Source organism: Vigna unguiculata, chromosome 9, assembly GCF_037176805.1.
Source record: "Vigna unguiculata cultivar grain cowpea cultivar isolate G323 ecotype 2 chromosome 9, ASM3717680v1, whole genome shotgun sequence".
In the NCBI taxonomy this organism is placed as follows: Eukaryota; Viridiplantae; Streptophyta; class Magnoliopsida; order Fabales; family Fabaceae; genus Vigna; species Vigna unguiculata.
The window spans coordinates 32,815,667-32,831,149 of NC_140800.1; the positions used below are offsets into that span (position 1 = coordinate 32,815,667).

At 32.9% G+C, this 15,483-nt stretch overlaps 1 protein-coding gene across 1 annotated transcript; it reads left to right on the top strand.

Annotated features, from left to right (window-relative positions):
* Window positions 1-13,802: 13,802 nt before the first annotated feature.
* LOC114162556 (protein RESPONSE TO LOW SULFUR 3-like) lies at window positions 13,803-14,457 on the top strand. Its single transcript, XM_028046482.2, has one exon. It carries the CDS (start codon window positions 13,873-13,875, stop codon window positions 14,236-14,238), a length of 366 nt encoding a protein of 121 aa, XP_027902283.1. The 5' UTR covers window positions 13,803-13,872; the 3' UTR covers window positions 14,239-14,457.
* Window positions 14,458-15,483: the final 1,026 nt, after the last annotated feature.

The following is a 15,483-nucleotide window of genomic DNA, read 5'->3' on the forward strand; positions in this document are numbered from 1 at the left end:
GAAAGTATATATTATTTTATTCAGTGAGCTTGGATGTAAGAAAATTGTATGTACATTTTATCGTTGTTTTATATTCTTTGTATAGTTTATACAATGACATGAATTGATAGTCATCACATTTAATGACCTTTGAAAATATCCAAGAGTATGTCAGTTAAGTAAGAGTTAAGTCTAGTTTCAATAAGTTGAGATTAAACCAGTGTCAAAGTGTTTGTATTTGGGAAGTCACAGTTTGGTACACTGCGGGATGAAAGGCAGGGACCATGGTGGGGTCTAAGGAAGTTTTACCAAGTAGGTGAATATCTGGATAGTTCAGAATAGCGCCCTGGACTAGGATATTCATAGGCCAAACTTGGGACTATTCGATACCTGCTCGGCATCGCCAAGGTTAGGTAGTGAGTATATATCTCTTTTGTGAGCCGATGAATGGCTAATATTCTCGAGAAAGAAATAATTATGATTGTACCAATATTTTATGAGAAATACTCAACTACCTAATCACTTCCCAAAGCAACTTTTGATGTTCAGATTGGATCATCAGAAGTGGAATATGGATCCATATGTCTGGTAAAACAAGATCAAGTTTGGTGGTTATAGGTCCAAATCTAGGCCCCCGGTGTCTGCATTGTTTGTTGAGTTTATTAAGATTGATATTTAAGGCTTATAAAGACCTCACTCCTTTCATATTTTTTCTTTCATATGTACCTATTGCATGAGCAGAAGAGGAACTTGCTCAGTGAGAGTTGTTCGGGATATTATTGGTGGATCTTCTGAAGATTGACTCATGGATAATTTCTATTAATATTTTTAGGAGATGTTAAAAATATAGAAAATCTTCTATTCTGATGTAGGACTCTTAATATTTAACAAATATATATTTTTGTAATATTTCATGAACAATTACATAGATGCAAACTACATATATGAATATGAAGTTATGTTATTATTAATGTTCTCTCAAGGATAATCGTATGGAAAAAAAAATTTGATTCCATATTTTTTTATCAAATAATAATTATTTAGTATAGTAGTCGGGATGTTATATATCGATGATAATATTGTCTCCAATTAATATATGCCCTTCCTCGGAGATCAATTATGTGAACCACATCTAAGTTAATCGGGTCTGGTGGGATGCTCTGTCGCCAACCAAATTGTCTGACCACCCGGTCAACTTGGTGAAATTCCACAATCGCAAAATAAATCAGAGGAACAAGTGCCCGAATAATTGGAGAAACATTTATGGTGATTAAGTGATTCACCATTGGTTGCAAATAAGGTGCCCATAAGAACTGCAAGAATTAAGCTAAATATTATACAAAAACAAAAAACCAAGCCAATATGTACAAAAATGTAATGGAGAAAACGTGATAAGGAACCTGTTTTGATTGTATTTTATCAAGTTTCATCTAAAACTCGATTATAGTTATTTTGGCTTTATTTTATTTTTTTTAAACACTTTTGAGACTTTCAGCTCACTTGCTTTTTAATAACTTACTTTTGTTTTCATAATATAAAAATCTAAAAGATTATAAAATTTCAAAAAAAAATGAAAAAATGTTTTTTTTTGCTTTCTCTTTTGGTGTTTGTTTGGTCGCTTGCATCATGTAACATCCCTAAGGAATATTACTTGATAATAAATAAATAAAAACGGGATTAAAATAAAGTTCACATTTAATATAAACTATTTCCCAAAAACACGGGAAATTTAAAACTTTAATAGATATAAAGTCGTAAACCAAGAATCCAAAATTTCATGAAATGGAATTAAAAGCAATGGCTCCCGCCAAATTTACATGAGGTTTTCAAAACAAAATCATCAACCTATACTATATATATATATACAAAATATCTCCCGCTAGCCCTCACTCCGAGTTTATGCATCTCCTGGCCCACTTGTTACATCATCTGCTCCCGGATAACAAGATATCCGATCATCGTCACACACACACAGATAGGGTGAGCTATGCACAATAAAATATAAACAGATGTATGTGAAATAAACATGCTTATAAGTATATTTCCCAACCCAAAATAACATAATTAACTTCATAATTTCCAAATTACCCAAACCATGACCTCAGAGTCCTTCATGAGTCATATGCATGAACTAGGTCTTGGGACTTCCCTGTACTCCCACGAAACTAACTCATTCGTGGTCCAACCCTATGAGCCTATCTCGCCCATAGTCCTGCCCTACAGACTCCTCGCCTGTAGTATAAACATCCAAGTCTCATACTTGGTCCCTGGCACGCACGCAATCACCATACTATGGACTCCTCGCCCAATAGTAGTCGGAAACCTCACAGTTCCTTGCCCATCGTGCGCCCGACACATGCAATCACCATACTAAGGACTCCTCGCCCAATAGTAGCCGACGGGAACTCAACCAGTTCCATGCCCATCATATGTCCAACCACCGAGCACATCCCAGACCCCTAATGAACTTAGTCCTTCAAGCCCAGTCATCACACCACATGCATATACAATCTAAACTTGGTATAAACAACCAAAACGCACTCACAAGCACATGTAAAACATAGCAACTCACATCAACTCGCTTAAGCCAGGGACACTCGCCCAAGCTAAGCCTCTAGCCTCACTTAGGCTAGCTCACCTCGCCTGAGCGAGCTTATAACAATGACCACAACACGTTATCTCGCCTAGGCGAGATCCCCTCGCCTGGACAAGTCACACTTTCGCCCAACAACAAACAAACCTCGCCTAGACGAGAAAACGACAAAACCAACATGAACACACTTCGAGAACTTGCTTAGGCGAACCACTCTCGCCTAGGCGAGAGGGTCAATCACTCAAAACTCCAAAGCCTCTCGCCTGGGCGAGAAATTGCGCTCAAACCTCCAAGTTCTCCTCGCGAACTCGCTTAGGCGAGTGCCTCTCGCCTGAGCGAGAGACCATGTCGCTCAAACCCCTCCTAGGTCGCCTAGGCGAGAACCATGAATCAGAACTCTACGTGGAACTCTGCAACTCTCGCTTAGGCGAGATGGACCCGCTTGGGCGAGACTTGCAGGGTTTCGCGTCTGTTCACGCACCCACTTCGTCAAATTCATACCAAAACATCAACCAATCATTATCAACACAACGTAGTGGCACAAGTACATCAGAATCATGCTTAATAATTGAATTTTCATCTCATTTGACACCACCTCATTACTTCCCCAAAGAGAACTACGTAAAACCCCAAACCAATATACACTTACGTGATATATATATATATATATATATATATATATATATATATATATATATATATATATATATATATATATATATATATTCCAGAATTTGCACAACACCAATAGTACACAAATACTCAATCACAACTGCATATGCAACCCCTAAAAGTATACCAAATTCAGACCCCAATTGAGCATACCACACAGAAATACAACTCAAGTAACGTACATAATTCAGCACCCCTAACCTGGAATTGGTGCTCAAAATTGAAAAGACAAACCCTTGATTTCCAACCTCCCTCTTGCTTTAGCCCTTGCACACCCAAAATTCTGCTCACACTCTCTCAAATTCGTTCTCCACAATAACCAATTGCAGAAACCCTATTCTCTCTTCAATTTAGCCTTTTATAAGTGGCTCATGGTAGGTTAATGTAAAAAAAAAAACGAATTGGACTTAATAACTATTCAAGTCACTTAGTGGAAATATTTTTCAGCACCTAATGGTTATCCTTCTACTAGGTTTTCTTTACCCCTTCACATTCATACCACCACTAATAGTTAGCAAAAATAAAGCCTACTTTATGCCCAACAGGGTTCAAACCCGTGACCTTCCACTCACAATGCTAAAGCACAACCACTATGCCAAATCACATTTGGTGATACTTATAAATCAAGAATATCTTACAATACTAATCACATACTCATACATATCCTTAAAAATCAATAACAAAACAATCACATATAATTAGCATACATAGGACTCGAACCCAAGTCCTCTCATATAACCAAAGTACTTTCAACCACTTGAGCTAATACTTTTCCACGTCACATTAAACAACAATTAATGTCATAAAGGCGGCTTCTACCCGCATTTATTAATTAATTAATTAATTTTCTCGAGTCTTACACATCATGTGACACTGATTTTCAAATAAATCATAAAATTTCAAAAAATATAAAATTTCAAAAATATAAAAAATATCATCATTTTCAAACAAATGACTTCTTAAAAACTACGTGATCCTTTATTCTCCATTGCGAGATACGTAAGAGTAAGGTCAATCCTTGTTAGGTCCACTTCCAAAAAATTAAATCATTTTCCAAATATCTGTTAAAGAACTACGTAATCTTGATTTCTCATGTTGAATGAGAATACGTAGGACCAAGATCAATCCTTGTCGGGCCCAAAAAACCAAAAATTATTATTTTTCTTTTTAGTATTATTGTCTTACTTTTGGGAAAAATTAACATTTTGAAAACCATATCAACTTTGCATGTTTAATTAAAGGTACCGCCCTCGGACAGACGTTGTAGGGTGCTAATACCTTTCCTACGCGTAATCGACTCTTGAACCCAAAAATCTGGTTTTTTCGCATACTTGCTTTATCTTTAGGGTTTTCCATAGTTTTCTAGAAATAACTATGGTGGCGACTCCAAATCTCTTTTCAAACATGTTTCTTTTCGGTTCGTCGTCTCGTCGCGGTTTCAGTTGCGACACAAGGTTATAATGGACCAGTCAATCAATATATGTACGATAAAAGTTTGGTTTGACAAACTTTGATAAACAATCATTTTGATAAAAAAAAATCCTAAAATGTTATTACTTTACTTTTGTAATTTCCATAAAAAAATAAAAATAAATTACTCTATTTAGTAACTTTGTCAACTTTATAAAAAATTTGTTTCTTAAAATTTGATTTTCTATCTCACATCTATCCATCAATGATATGTCTTTGAAACCGGTACAACCAAATTTTTTAAGAGATCTACCAACAAAATACATGAACTTTATGTATCATACCAACAAATATGTGTGATAATTTTATTTTAAATCTATCAATAAATATTCATTTGTAAATAAGAATTTTTTGAAATTTATTGGAGAATTTCTATATATTATATAGTTAATACATTTTGTATTAACTTATTGTTTTAGAATATGATAAGCTTGTCGCATGTAATATTAAAAGTATGAAACCAACAAAGTATTCAACAGTAGATGGGAGAAATTTGATCGTGTTCTCGTAGGGGTGATCATGCATTGGATTTTTAATGATCCAATCCACATCCATTTTGGATCCAAATAATTAGATTAGATTTTCGATCCAAATCCATTTTTTCAAAAAAAGTAGATTAGATTTTTTTAAAATCCAGATCCAAATATTTAGATCAAGTTTAAATTCAGATCTAAATATTTGGATCAAGTTCAAAATCCAAAATCCATTTTTCATAAAATAAATTCAAATTCAATTTTTTAAAACTTGTGTCCATAGGACTGACACCATAGAATTTGACAGATTTTTTGTTGGGACCAACAAGGCCAAATTTTAGCATAGGATGAACTTGGATGACTTTCAAACGAATTTCGGTCGGGGACGACGTGACCCAATTTGGGCCAAGGTCGACTTGACAAAATTTCAGTCGAGATCGACTTGACTAGATCCGATTGAATTTCGGTCAGGGCCGATTTTGCCAAATACGACAAAATTTTGGCCAGAGTCGACTTGGCCAAATATGGCCACATTTGGGTCAGGGCCTGATCAGTCAAATTTCGGTCAGGATTGACTCTACTAAATTCGTCGGTCGAGACCGACCTGACTAAACATGGCCAATTTTCGATCACAGTCGACTAAGTTGAATATAGTCAAATTTCATTCGGGACTTAGCCGACCGAATATGGCTAAATTTGGGCAAGTGTTGACTCGACCAAATTTTGGTCATGACCAACTCGACTGAATTTGGCCAAATTTAAGTCAGGATCGACTCGCCTAAATATGACCAAATTTCGGTCGCGATCGACTCTGCCGAATACGACCAAATTTAGGGCAGGATCAACTCAGTCAAATTTTGGTTGAGGCCAACACGATCAAATTTTGATCGGAGCTAACTCAACTAAATTTGGCCGAATTTCGAATGTGGCCGACTCAGTTCAATACTGTCAAATTTCGACGACTCATTTGAATACGGACAAATTTCATCCTAGGTCGTCTCAGCCGAATACGACCAAATTTGGGTCAGGGCCGACTCGGCCAAATCTCAATCGGGGCAAACATGATTGAATTCGACTGAATTTTGACCAGAGCCAACTAGGCTAAATACAGCCAAATTTTGGTTGCGGTTGTCTCGGCCGAATACGGTCAAATTTTGTCTAGGTCGACTCAGCCCAATGCAGTCAAATTTGGGTCGGGGTGAACTTAACCGAATACTTCCAAATTTTGTCCAGGACCGGCCGGGCCAAATTTCGATTGGGACCAACTTGACAAAACTTGGCCTAATTCAGCCAAATTTTGTATAGGGTCATGCCAACTCAACCAAATACGACTAAATTTAGGCTAGTCCGTCTCAACCTTTAGCCTAACCTAACCAAAAATATAAACTAAAAATTTGGATTGGATATTTTGGATTATCCATTTTGAAAATCTAGATTTAGAGTATGGATATACAATCCATAAAATATATAAAATGTAGATCAGATTAATATCCAAATCCAATGAAATTGATTGGATTTTTAATAAAATGAATATTAAATTGATTGGATCATAGCAAAAATGGATTGGATCATGAAAATTAGATTTTTTGTCCATCCTTATTTTAACTTTTCAGATCATCCTCTGCTTCCTTTCGCTCATTTAAGAGTTCAATAAATATAATTTATTGTTGTTATCCTAATAACTTTTATTTTTATGTGTTAAATAAACATTAATTATTAGTTTTACCTTCATATTTTTATTCTTTCACTTTTATATGTATTTAATCTCTATTTATTTTTTTTACAAGTTATAATTTAAATTTGTTAGTACAAATTTATGGATATATTAACAATTCTTTTATTAAACTTCTAAAATTTTCAATTAAATTATAAGGTTTAAAGTTTATGAATGTAAAGTTTAAGGTTCAGTGTTTACGGACGTCTAACGTCTCAAGTCTCACGTCTCTCGTCTCTCTTCTCACGTCTCACGTCTCACGTAACACACCTCACGTCTCTCACGTCTCACGTAACACACCTCACGTCTCTCACGTCTCACGTAGCTCGTCTCACGTCTCTCATGTCTCACGTCTCTCACATCTCACGTCCCACATTCCACGTTCCACGTCTCTCACGTCTCATGTTCCACGTCTCTCACGTCTCATGTTCCACGTCTTACGTTTTACATCCCACGTCTCATGTCTCACGTCCTAGTCTCACGTTCCACTTCTCATGTCCCACGTCCCACGTCTCACGTCTCTCGTCCTACATCCAATGTCATCTCACGTCTCACGTCCTCTCACGTGTCACGTCCCACTCTCACGTCCTCTCACGTGTCACGTCCCACGTCTCACGTTCTACGTCTCACATCTTACGTTCAACGTCTCACTCTCACATCTCATGTCTTACGTCCCACGTCCCACGTCCAACGTCCCATGTCTCACGTTCCACGTCTCACGTCTCTCGTCTCACGTGCCACGTCGTCTCATGTGTCACGTCTCACGTCCCACATCTTACGTTCAACGTCTCACGTCTCACGTCTCACATCTCACGTCCAACGTCTCACGTCTCACATCTCACGTCCCACGTCTTACGTTTCACGTTTCACGTCTCACGTCTCCCACGTCTCACTTCTCTCGTCGCACGTGTCACGTCTCATGTCCCACGTCCCACGTTCTATGTCTCACGTCTCACGTCTCACGTCTCATGTCCCACGTCTCACGTCCCTATGTCTCACGTCGCACGTCCCAGGTCCCAGGTGCCACTTATCATGCCCACGTCTCACATTCCACGTCTCACGTCGCACGTCTCACATTATTGCACTGAAATACTTGATTCTTTCATAAAATAATGGTGTTTTGGTTTACAGGTTGCAGTATAGCTAAGGTTCTTCTTTGTTTTTTATCCTTCTTTAGATAATAGTTTCTTATTGATCGAAAGAAGGAAGAGAAAGAACATTATTTTACCGGAAATAGGAAAGCTAACCTTATGCAACAATAGTAATTTGAAGTTTTTGCAGATGTCTGTTATCATTACATGGATGATTTTAGAAAAGTGTTAAGATGTTGGAAGACAATATTTTTTTATTGGTTTTCTGTTATGACATTCAATATGCGAAGAGATGTGTCAAAAAATTCAAATCAAGGATGGACAAAAAATTCAGTTTTTATAATCCAATCTATTTTTTCTAAGATCTAATCCATTTAATATATCTATTTTATTAAAAATTCAATCCATTTAAAATCCATTTTATTGGATATGAATATCAATCGGATATATATTTTATATATTTTATGAATTGGATATTCATTCTCTAAATCTAGATTTTCAAAATGGGTAATCCAAAATATCCAATCCAAATTTTTAGTTTATATTTTTGGTTAAGTTAGGATAAAAGTTGAGACTAACTAGTACAAATTTAGTCGTATTTGATTGAGTTGGCGTGACCCTATACAAAATTTGGCTGAATTATGTCAAGTCAGTCTCGGTCGAAATTTGGCTAAGTTGGTCCTGGATAAAATTTGGAAGTATTCGGGTTGAGTTCACCCCGACCCAAATTTGATTGCATTAGGCTGAGTCAACCTAGACAAAATTTGACCGTATTCGGCCGAGACAACTGCGACCAAAATTTGATTGTATTCAACCTAGTTGGCTCCAGTCAAAATTTGGTCGAATTCTATCGAATTGGCCTCGATTAAGATTTGGCCGAGTTGGCCCTGACCCAAATTTGGTCGTATTCAAATGAGTCGGTCATGATCGAAATTTGGTTGTATTCAACTAAGTCAGCCACGATCGAAATTCGGCCGAATTCAGTCGAGTCAGCTCCGGTCAAAATTCGATCGTGTTAGCCTCGACCAAAATTTGATCGAGTTGGTCCTGGCCTGAATTTGGTCGTATTCGGAAAAGTTGATCGTGACCAGAATTTGGTCATATTTAGGCGAGTCGGTCCTAACCTAAATTTTGCCAAATTCAGTCACGTTGGTCATGACCAAAATTTGGTCAAGTCGGCACTTACCCAAATTTAGTCGTATTCGGTCGACTAAGTCCCGAATGAAATTTGACTATATTCAACTTAGTCGGTTGTGATCGAAAATTGGTCATATTCAGTCAAGTCGATCCCAACCGACGAATTTAGTGGAGTCAACCCTGATCGAAATTTGACTGATCAAGCCCTGACCCAAATGTGGTCATATTTGGCTAAGTCGGCTCTGGCCAAAATTTGGTCGTATTAGGCAAAATCGGCCCTGGCCAAAATTCAATCGAATCCAATCAACTCGATCTCGACTGAAATTTTGTCGAGTCGACCTTGGCCCAAATTTGGTCACGTCGTCCCTAACCGAAATTCGTTCAAAAGTCATCCAAGTTCATCCCATGCTGAAATTTGGCCTCGACAAAAAAATCTGTCAAATTCTATGGTGTCAGTCTTATCAAAAATCTAATCCACATCCATTTTGGATCCAAATAATGGATGTGGATCCAAATTTGTGTCCATAGGGCTGACACCAAAGAATTTGACAGATTTGGCCGAATACGTCCAAATTTTGTCCAGGACCAACTAGGTTAAATCTCGATCGGGATCGACTTGACAGAATTTGGCCTAATTCGGCCAAATTTTGTATAGGGTCACGCCAACTCAATCAAATACGACTAAATTTGGACTAGTCTGTCTCAACCTTTAGCCTAACCTAACAAAAAATATAAAGTGAAAATTTGGATTGGATATTTTGGATTATCCATTTTGAAAATCTAGATTTCGAGAATGGATATCCAATCCATAAAATATATAAAATGTAGATTAGATTCATATCCAAATCCAATAAAATAGATTTTAAATGGATTGAATTTTTAATAGAATGGATATTAAATAGATTGGATCATAGAAAAAATAGATTGGATCATAAAAATTGGATTTTTTGTCCACCCTTATGTTCTCGTATGTCTATCAGTTTCACATCTTTAAAAATTAAGATAAAAAATAATTTCTATATATTCTCTTTATCTAATTTAAAAAAAAATTAACTCAAAACTGTAAAGCAATTCTGAATTTTAAAAAAAAATCCTATTTTGATAGAATTAAAATTATAATAAATTAAGTCCTATTTGATTTTAAGAACTTTGGTCAACAATTTATGTATATGCGTATCTATTTTGAATAATGGAGATTTGTGATAGAAAACGTATACTTGATTATAAATAATCTTTATAATTCAAATTAAGTATCTTGTTATTACAAGGCTTGTTACCATCACTAAGTATTCAACAATTATGATACTCACCTGTTATTTTAAACACACTATCTATCACTAAATAAAATTTATTAAGAAAATCCAACTTTTGTGAATTAAAATTTCATTTAATGATTTTCTTTTGTTTTATAATTTTAATTCATTTTAATCAATAATAGCACGTGAAATATGCACTGAAGAATATGTTTTTAATTATTAAAAGGATATAGTTTTACTGTTTCTCGAATAAAAAGTAACTATTCCTTTATTTAATATATATATATATATATAGTTAAAACACAATAATAAAATTATTATTTCTATTATTATAATTATGAAATTAAATATATTTTTTTGTAATTTTATTGTAAATAATTTTTATTTATTTCATAGGTAGTTTTATAATTAAAAAATAATTAAGTTTAGAAAAAATTAAATTAAAAAAAAGTGAAATTTGAAAAAAAAACTTATTATATATAGGGTAGATATAGATGTTATTATTATAATTATGAAATTAAATATAAATAGTTTTTATAAATTTATTGCAAATCATTTTTAAAGAAGTCAAATTGAAAAAAAAAAGTTAAAAATAAAAAAATTAATATATAATTATTATAATTTAAAATTTTATTTAAAGGATAAATTTGTAAAACAAATATGGAGAGAAATCTCTTTATAGGTATATATTTAATCGCAGAAACAGATAAAAATAATTAGATGCTACTTAATTTTAATTAATTTAAAATGTTTTTATTTAAAAAAATTATTTTCACTATTATTTTGACATTTCAGATAAATATACGGTTAATATATAATTATAATCATATTTCAAATATTTTAGTATAAATAACAAGTATAGATATATATTGTTTTTAATATAATAGAAAAAAAAACTATATTTTAGTAGAACAATTTTAATATTGTTAATTTGTTTTGAACTTTATTAATTATTAATATAGTTAAATACATATTTAGTTTATTGTTGTATGTTTTAAGTAAAATAAAGTGTAATTATACGTGTTTAATAGTTATGATCAGGTGTGATTATTAAAAGGAAGATTAGTGACAATTTGCAATTAGTTTTGAAATAAAGTAAAGGTTAAAAAAATTTCCTTACAAGTACCTATTAATATCAAGTTTTTCAATAAACACACGTAACGTAACAAAACGAAATTAATAAAATTGAAGTTTTTATACTAAAACTGTCTTTTTTATTATACTAAAAACAAATCATATAAATGCCTATATTAAAATAATTACTTATCATAATTATTTTAATTAAATAAGTTTTGATCATTTAATAACTTAATTGATATTTATGTTTGTATTTATGAGAATTTTCTTAATTAAACATTTAATGATCCAATTATAGCATATAAATGCCATCTAATAGGTTACTACATAACAATATCAAATAATATCAAGCATATAGTATATACATAATTATATTATGTGTTTTCCATATGAAAGATTGTTTTTAAATAGTATTTCAAAATAAATAAAGGACAAGACTATTACATAATATATGTATCCATGTCTATATTATATAATATAATTTAACTAAACACATTCAATATAATCTTTATGTTGCTCCTCTCCTACCCCTACGTTATAGCAAATATATATCACAATCAACACACAGGATAAGTTAAATTAAATTTAAATCATAATACTACTACAAAAAATTTAAATCATATAAGAAAACATTAATCAATACTTAGCTCTCCTGACTCATGTACACACATTTAGACATCAAACTTCACATTTGAAGGACAAATATAATCTATTAGAATATGTGACATTGTACGTCTCATTACTATAATATATCATAGTTGGGTCACATCTTTAGCAAATAATGTGACAATATAAATTTTATATTTGTAAGAATTAATCTCTTATCGAATCTACATATAAGAACCTCCTTTGACTCTCACAATTATAATTTTTTATGTGAGTTTGATAATATAAAGTCAGGATATTCTTATTTAAACTTTATCGTCAATACATATCATTCATCACCATACGTAATATTATTCCTACCGTAAGAATCAATATCTTATAATTCTTAATAATTCATGTCAAACAACACTCAGGATTACAAAGATTTAAAATCACTCCACTAGATCCTTAAAATACATAATAAAACAATAAATGAACAATGCATATGGAATTATATATACATATAATACAAGTAGTTTGGTTGAATAAATTAAAGTTGAAATGAGCGAAAAGTTTTAAGACAGCCACTCTTTTAAATTTTTATTTGAGATGAGAAATTATAAATAAAATAAATGCTCAAATTAAAGTTTTCTTAAAATTGTTCTTATTGGATCTTTTGTATTATTAAAGAAAGCATTTGATTATGTTGATATTTTTTTTTTGTTATTTTTTAAGTTACGTAATAGAATCCATAAACAAGTGGTTTGGTTGAATAAATTAAAGTTGAAATGAGTGAAAATTTTTAAGACAACCACTCTTTTAAATTTTTATTTGAGATGAGAATTTGGAAAATAAAAGAAATGCTCAAATTAAAGTTTTCTTAAAATTGTTCTTATTGGATCTTTTGCATTATTGAAAAAAGCATATGTTAATATTTTTGTTATTTTTTAAGCATATGTTATTTGCTTGAATAAATTAAAGTTGAAATGAGTGAAAAATTTTAACAAAATCACTTTTTTTTTAATTTTATCTGAGATGAGAAATTGTAAAATAAAAGAAATGCTCAAATTAAAGTTTTCTCAAAATTGTACTTATCGGATATTTTATATTATTGAAAAAAGCACTTGTTTATGTTAATATTTTTTTTTTGTTATTTTTAAAGCTGCATAATATATTATGTAATATTCATAATTAATTATAGATTACGGAAATGAAAAGTACTTTTTTTTTTCTGTATTATAATCACACAACTGGCTATGATATAGCATAATCCTGTATCCATAATTGAATCAAATATAAATGTATTAAGTGTGATATAATTAATTATGGCTATTCAGTACAACACGATTTTTATAAGAGACCATAGAAGTATTTGATATTTAATTTAGATGTAAGGGCCATATTATAATTACGTTTACCATTATTTATTTTTAATCAATGAAACTTCATATTCATCTCATTCCACTCCCTTTACTTAATTAAACAATATTAATTTGATATATTTTTTTCTTTCTCGTCGACTCTTCCCTTATGATTATTGCGCCGTGTAAACAAAGACTTTAGGGAAAAAATAAAACGAAATAGGGAGTAGAAGATTAAAAAATAAGAAGGTGTGTGAAAAAGAAAAAGGAGAATGCAAGCAATGACGTCAGCAACGTTGAAGGGGATGATGAGCGGTGAAAAATCCTTCGGGGTGAAAACCAGGTTCATTGAACCTGGACACACCTGATTCCACTCTATTTATATTCCAACTTCGCCACACCGCACCACACAACACAACTCATTACCATTATACACTTTTATTTCATTTGCGAAGCGTTACGATATGGCGCTAACGATGATGGCGGCGATCGGCATCTGCTCCGGGAAGCAAGAGAAAACGGTGCCTCCGGCGCCGGCAGAGAACGAGCTGAAGAAGCGGAACGAGGAGCTCGAGAAGGAGCTCAGAGAAAGCAAGGAGCGAGAGGAGCAGATGAAGCGCGATCTTCAGAGCGCGCGGGAGAGGCTGCGCGTGGCCGAGGAGGCCGAGGAGAGGCTCTGCTCGCAGCTCGGGGAGCTCGAAGCGGAGGCAGTTTACCAGGCACGTGACTACCACGCGCAAATCGTCTCCCTCATGGAACAGCTCTCACGCGCGCAGAGCCTCCTTCTGAAGACCGGAGCCTCCTCCATTCCGGTGTCGTCCTCCTCGTAATCATAAATAAAAATGTACTTAGTTATAGGTTTTGGCATTTGCATATCAGAGTCATTGTGGCTTTTAGAATGAATATGATGATGATGATGCTGACGACGATCCATATCTGCGTGGATCGTTCTGTTGTAAAATTTTTGTGGATGATCGAGAATAGTGTGATGATTGGTGTTAGCGTTTTGAAACCTAAATCAGCGTTCATCGGTTTCTCCGTTTTGTAAACTGTCTCGTTTGTGTCAACGTCATTGTTCAGTTTTTTTAACTTTCGTGATGTTTGGGTCTCAATTTCAATTGCAGGATTGGGGACGCTACTTCGTAGATGGATGTTTCGACACGAAACTCTTACAAAGAAGCAATGGTTATAATTTCAACGTGCGAATATTCCATTTTGGATTAAAAACAAACAAAGCCTCTTGAAATCAAAACCAAATTTAAGCCATTCCTGGACAATTAATTCGGTCTGCACGTTCTCCTGATTTGAGTTTTATAAGGATTCCTATGTTGATTGGAAACAGTAAAGAAAAATTCCCGAGTGTCCCCTCCTGTGAGTGCCTATTGTCTCGGAGTGGCAACTAATGGCGAGTAAACACGTGGCAAATGATTATCCTTCACTTCTTGCGGTTGCCATTAGTCATACGAATTAAAGGCATCTCAATAGAATAAAAACTCACTTTATAATATCTAAATTTAATTTTTTTTATTGTAAAGTTTAACATTATTTTATATTTAATTTTAATATAATTATTTTTGTAAAAATCCTTGTTTTAATTAATATTTTACTCAATTTTTTAAAAATAAGTTGTATTTTTATAATTCAACATTCTATTTAAATTTTTTGGATATAAATTTTTTTTCATTTAATTATATACTTCAATGAAATATCTATCTTGTAAAAAGTATCTAATGATATTTTATTTTTAGATCTTGATTTTTTTAAATAAAATCTTGTATAAATTAATTTTAATTCATATTTTTTTGTATATATAATTTATAATTTAAATTCTACCCTTTATTTACATTAAAGGTTTTTCTAATACTAACCGTTATATTGAATTTTTTAAAAACAAAATTGTCATAAATTTCATTTTTTTCTCATATTTGTAATGTTTAGGTTTATATATATATATATATATATATGTGTGTGTGTGTGTGTGTGTGTGATTTTTTTAATACATATTTCATAATTTTATTTTTATTTTTTATATTAATTAACTTTTTATAATAGCTGTTTTTTGTCATATTTATAAT

Excerpts from the sequence above, each read along its gene's own strand:
- LOC114162556 (XM_028046482.2), top strand. The coding sequence starts at position 13,873 with ATGGCGCTAACGATGATGGCGGCGATCGGCATCTGCTCCGGGAAGCAA.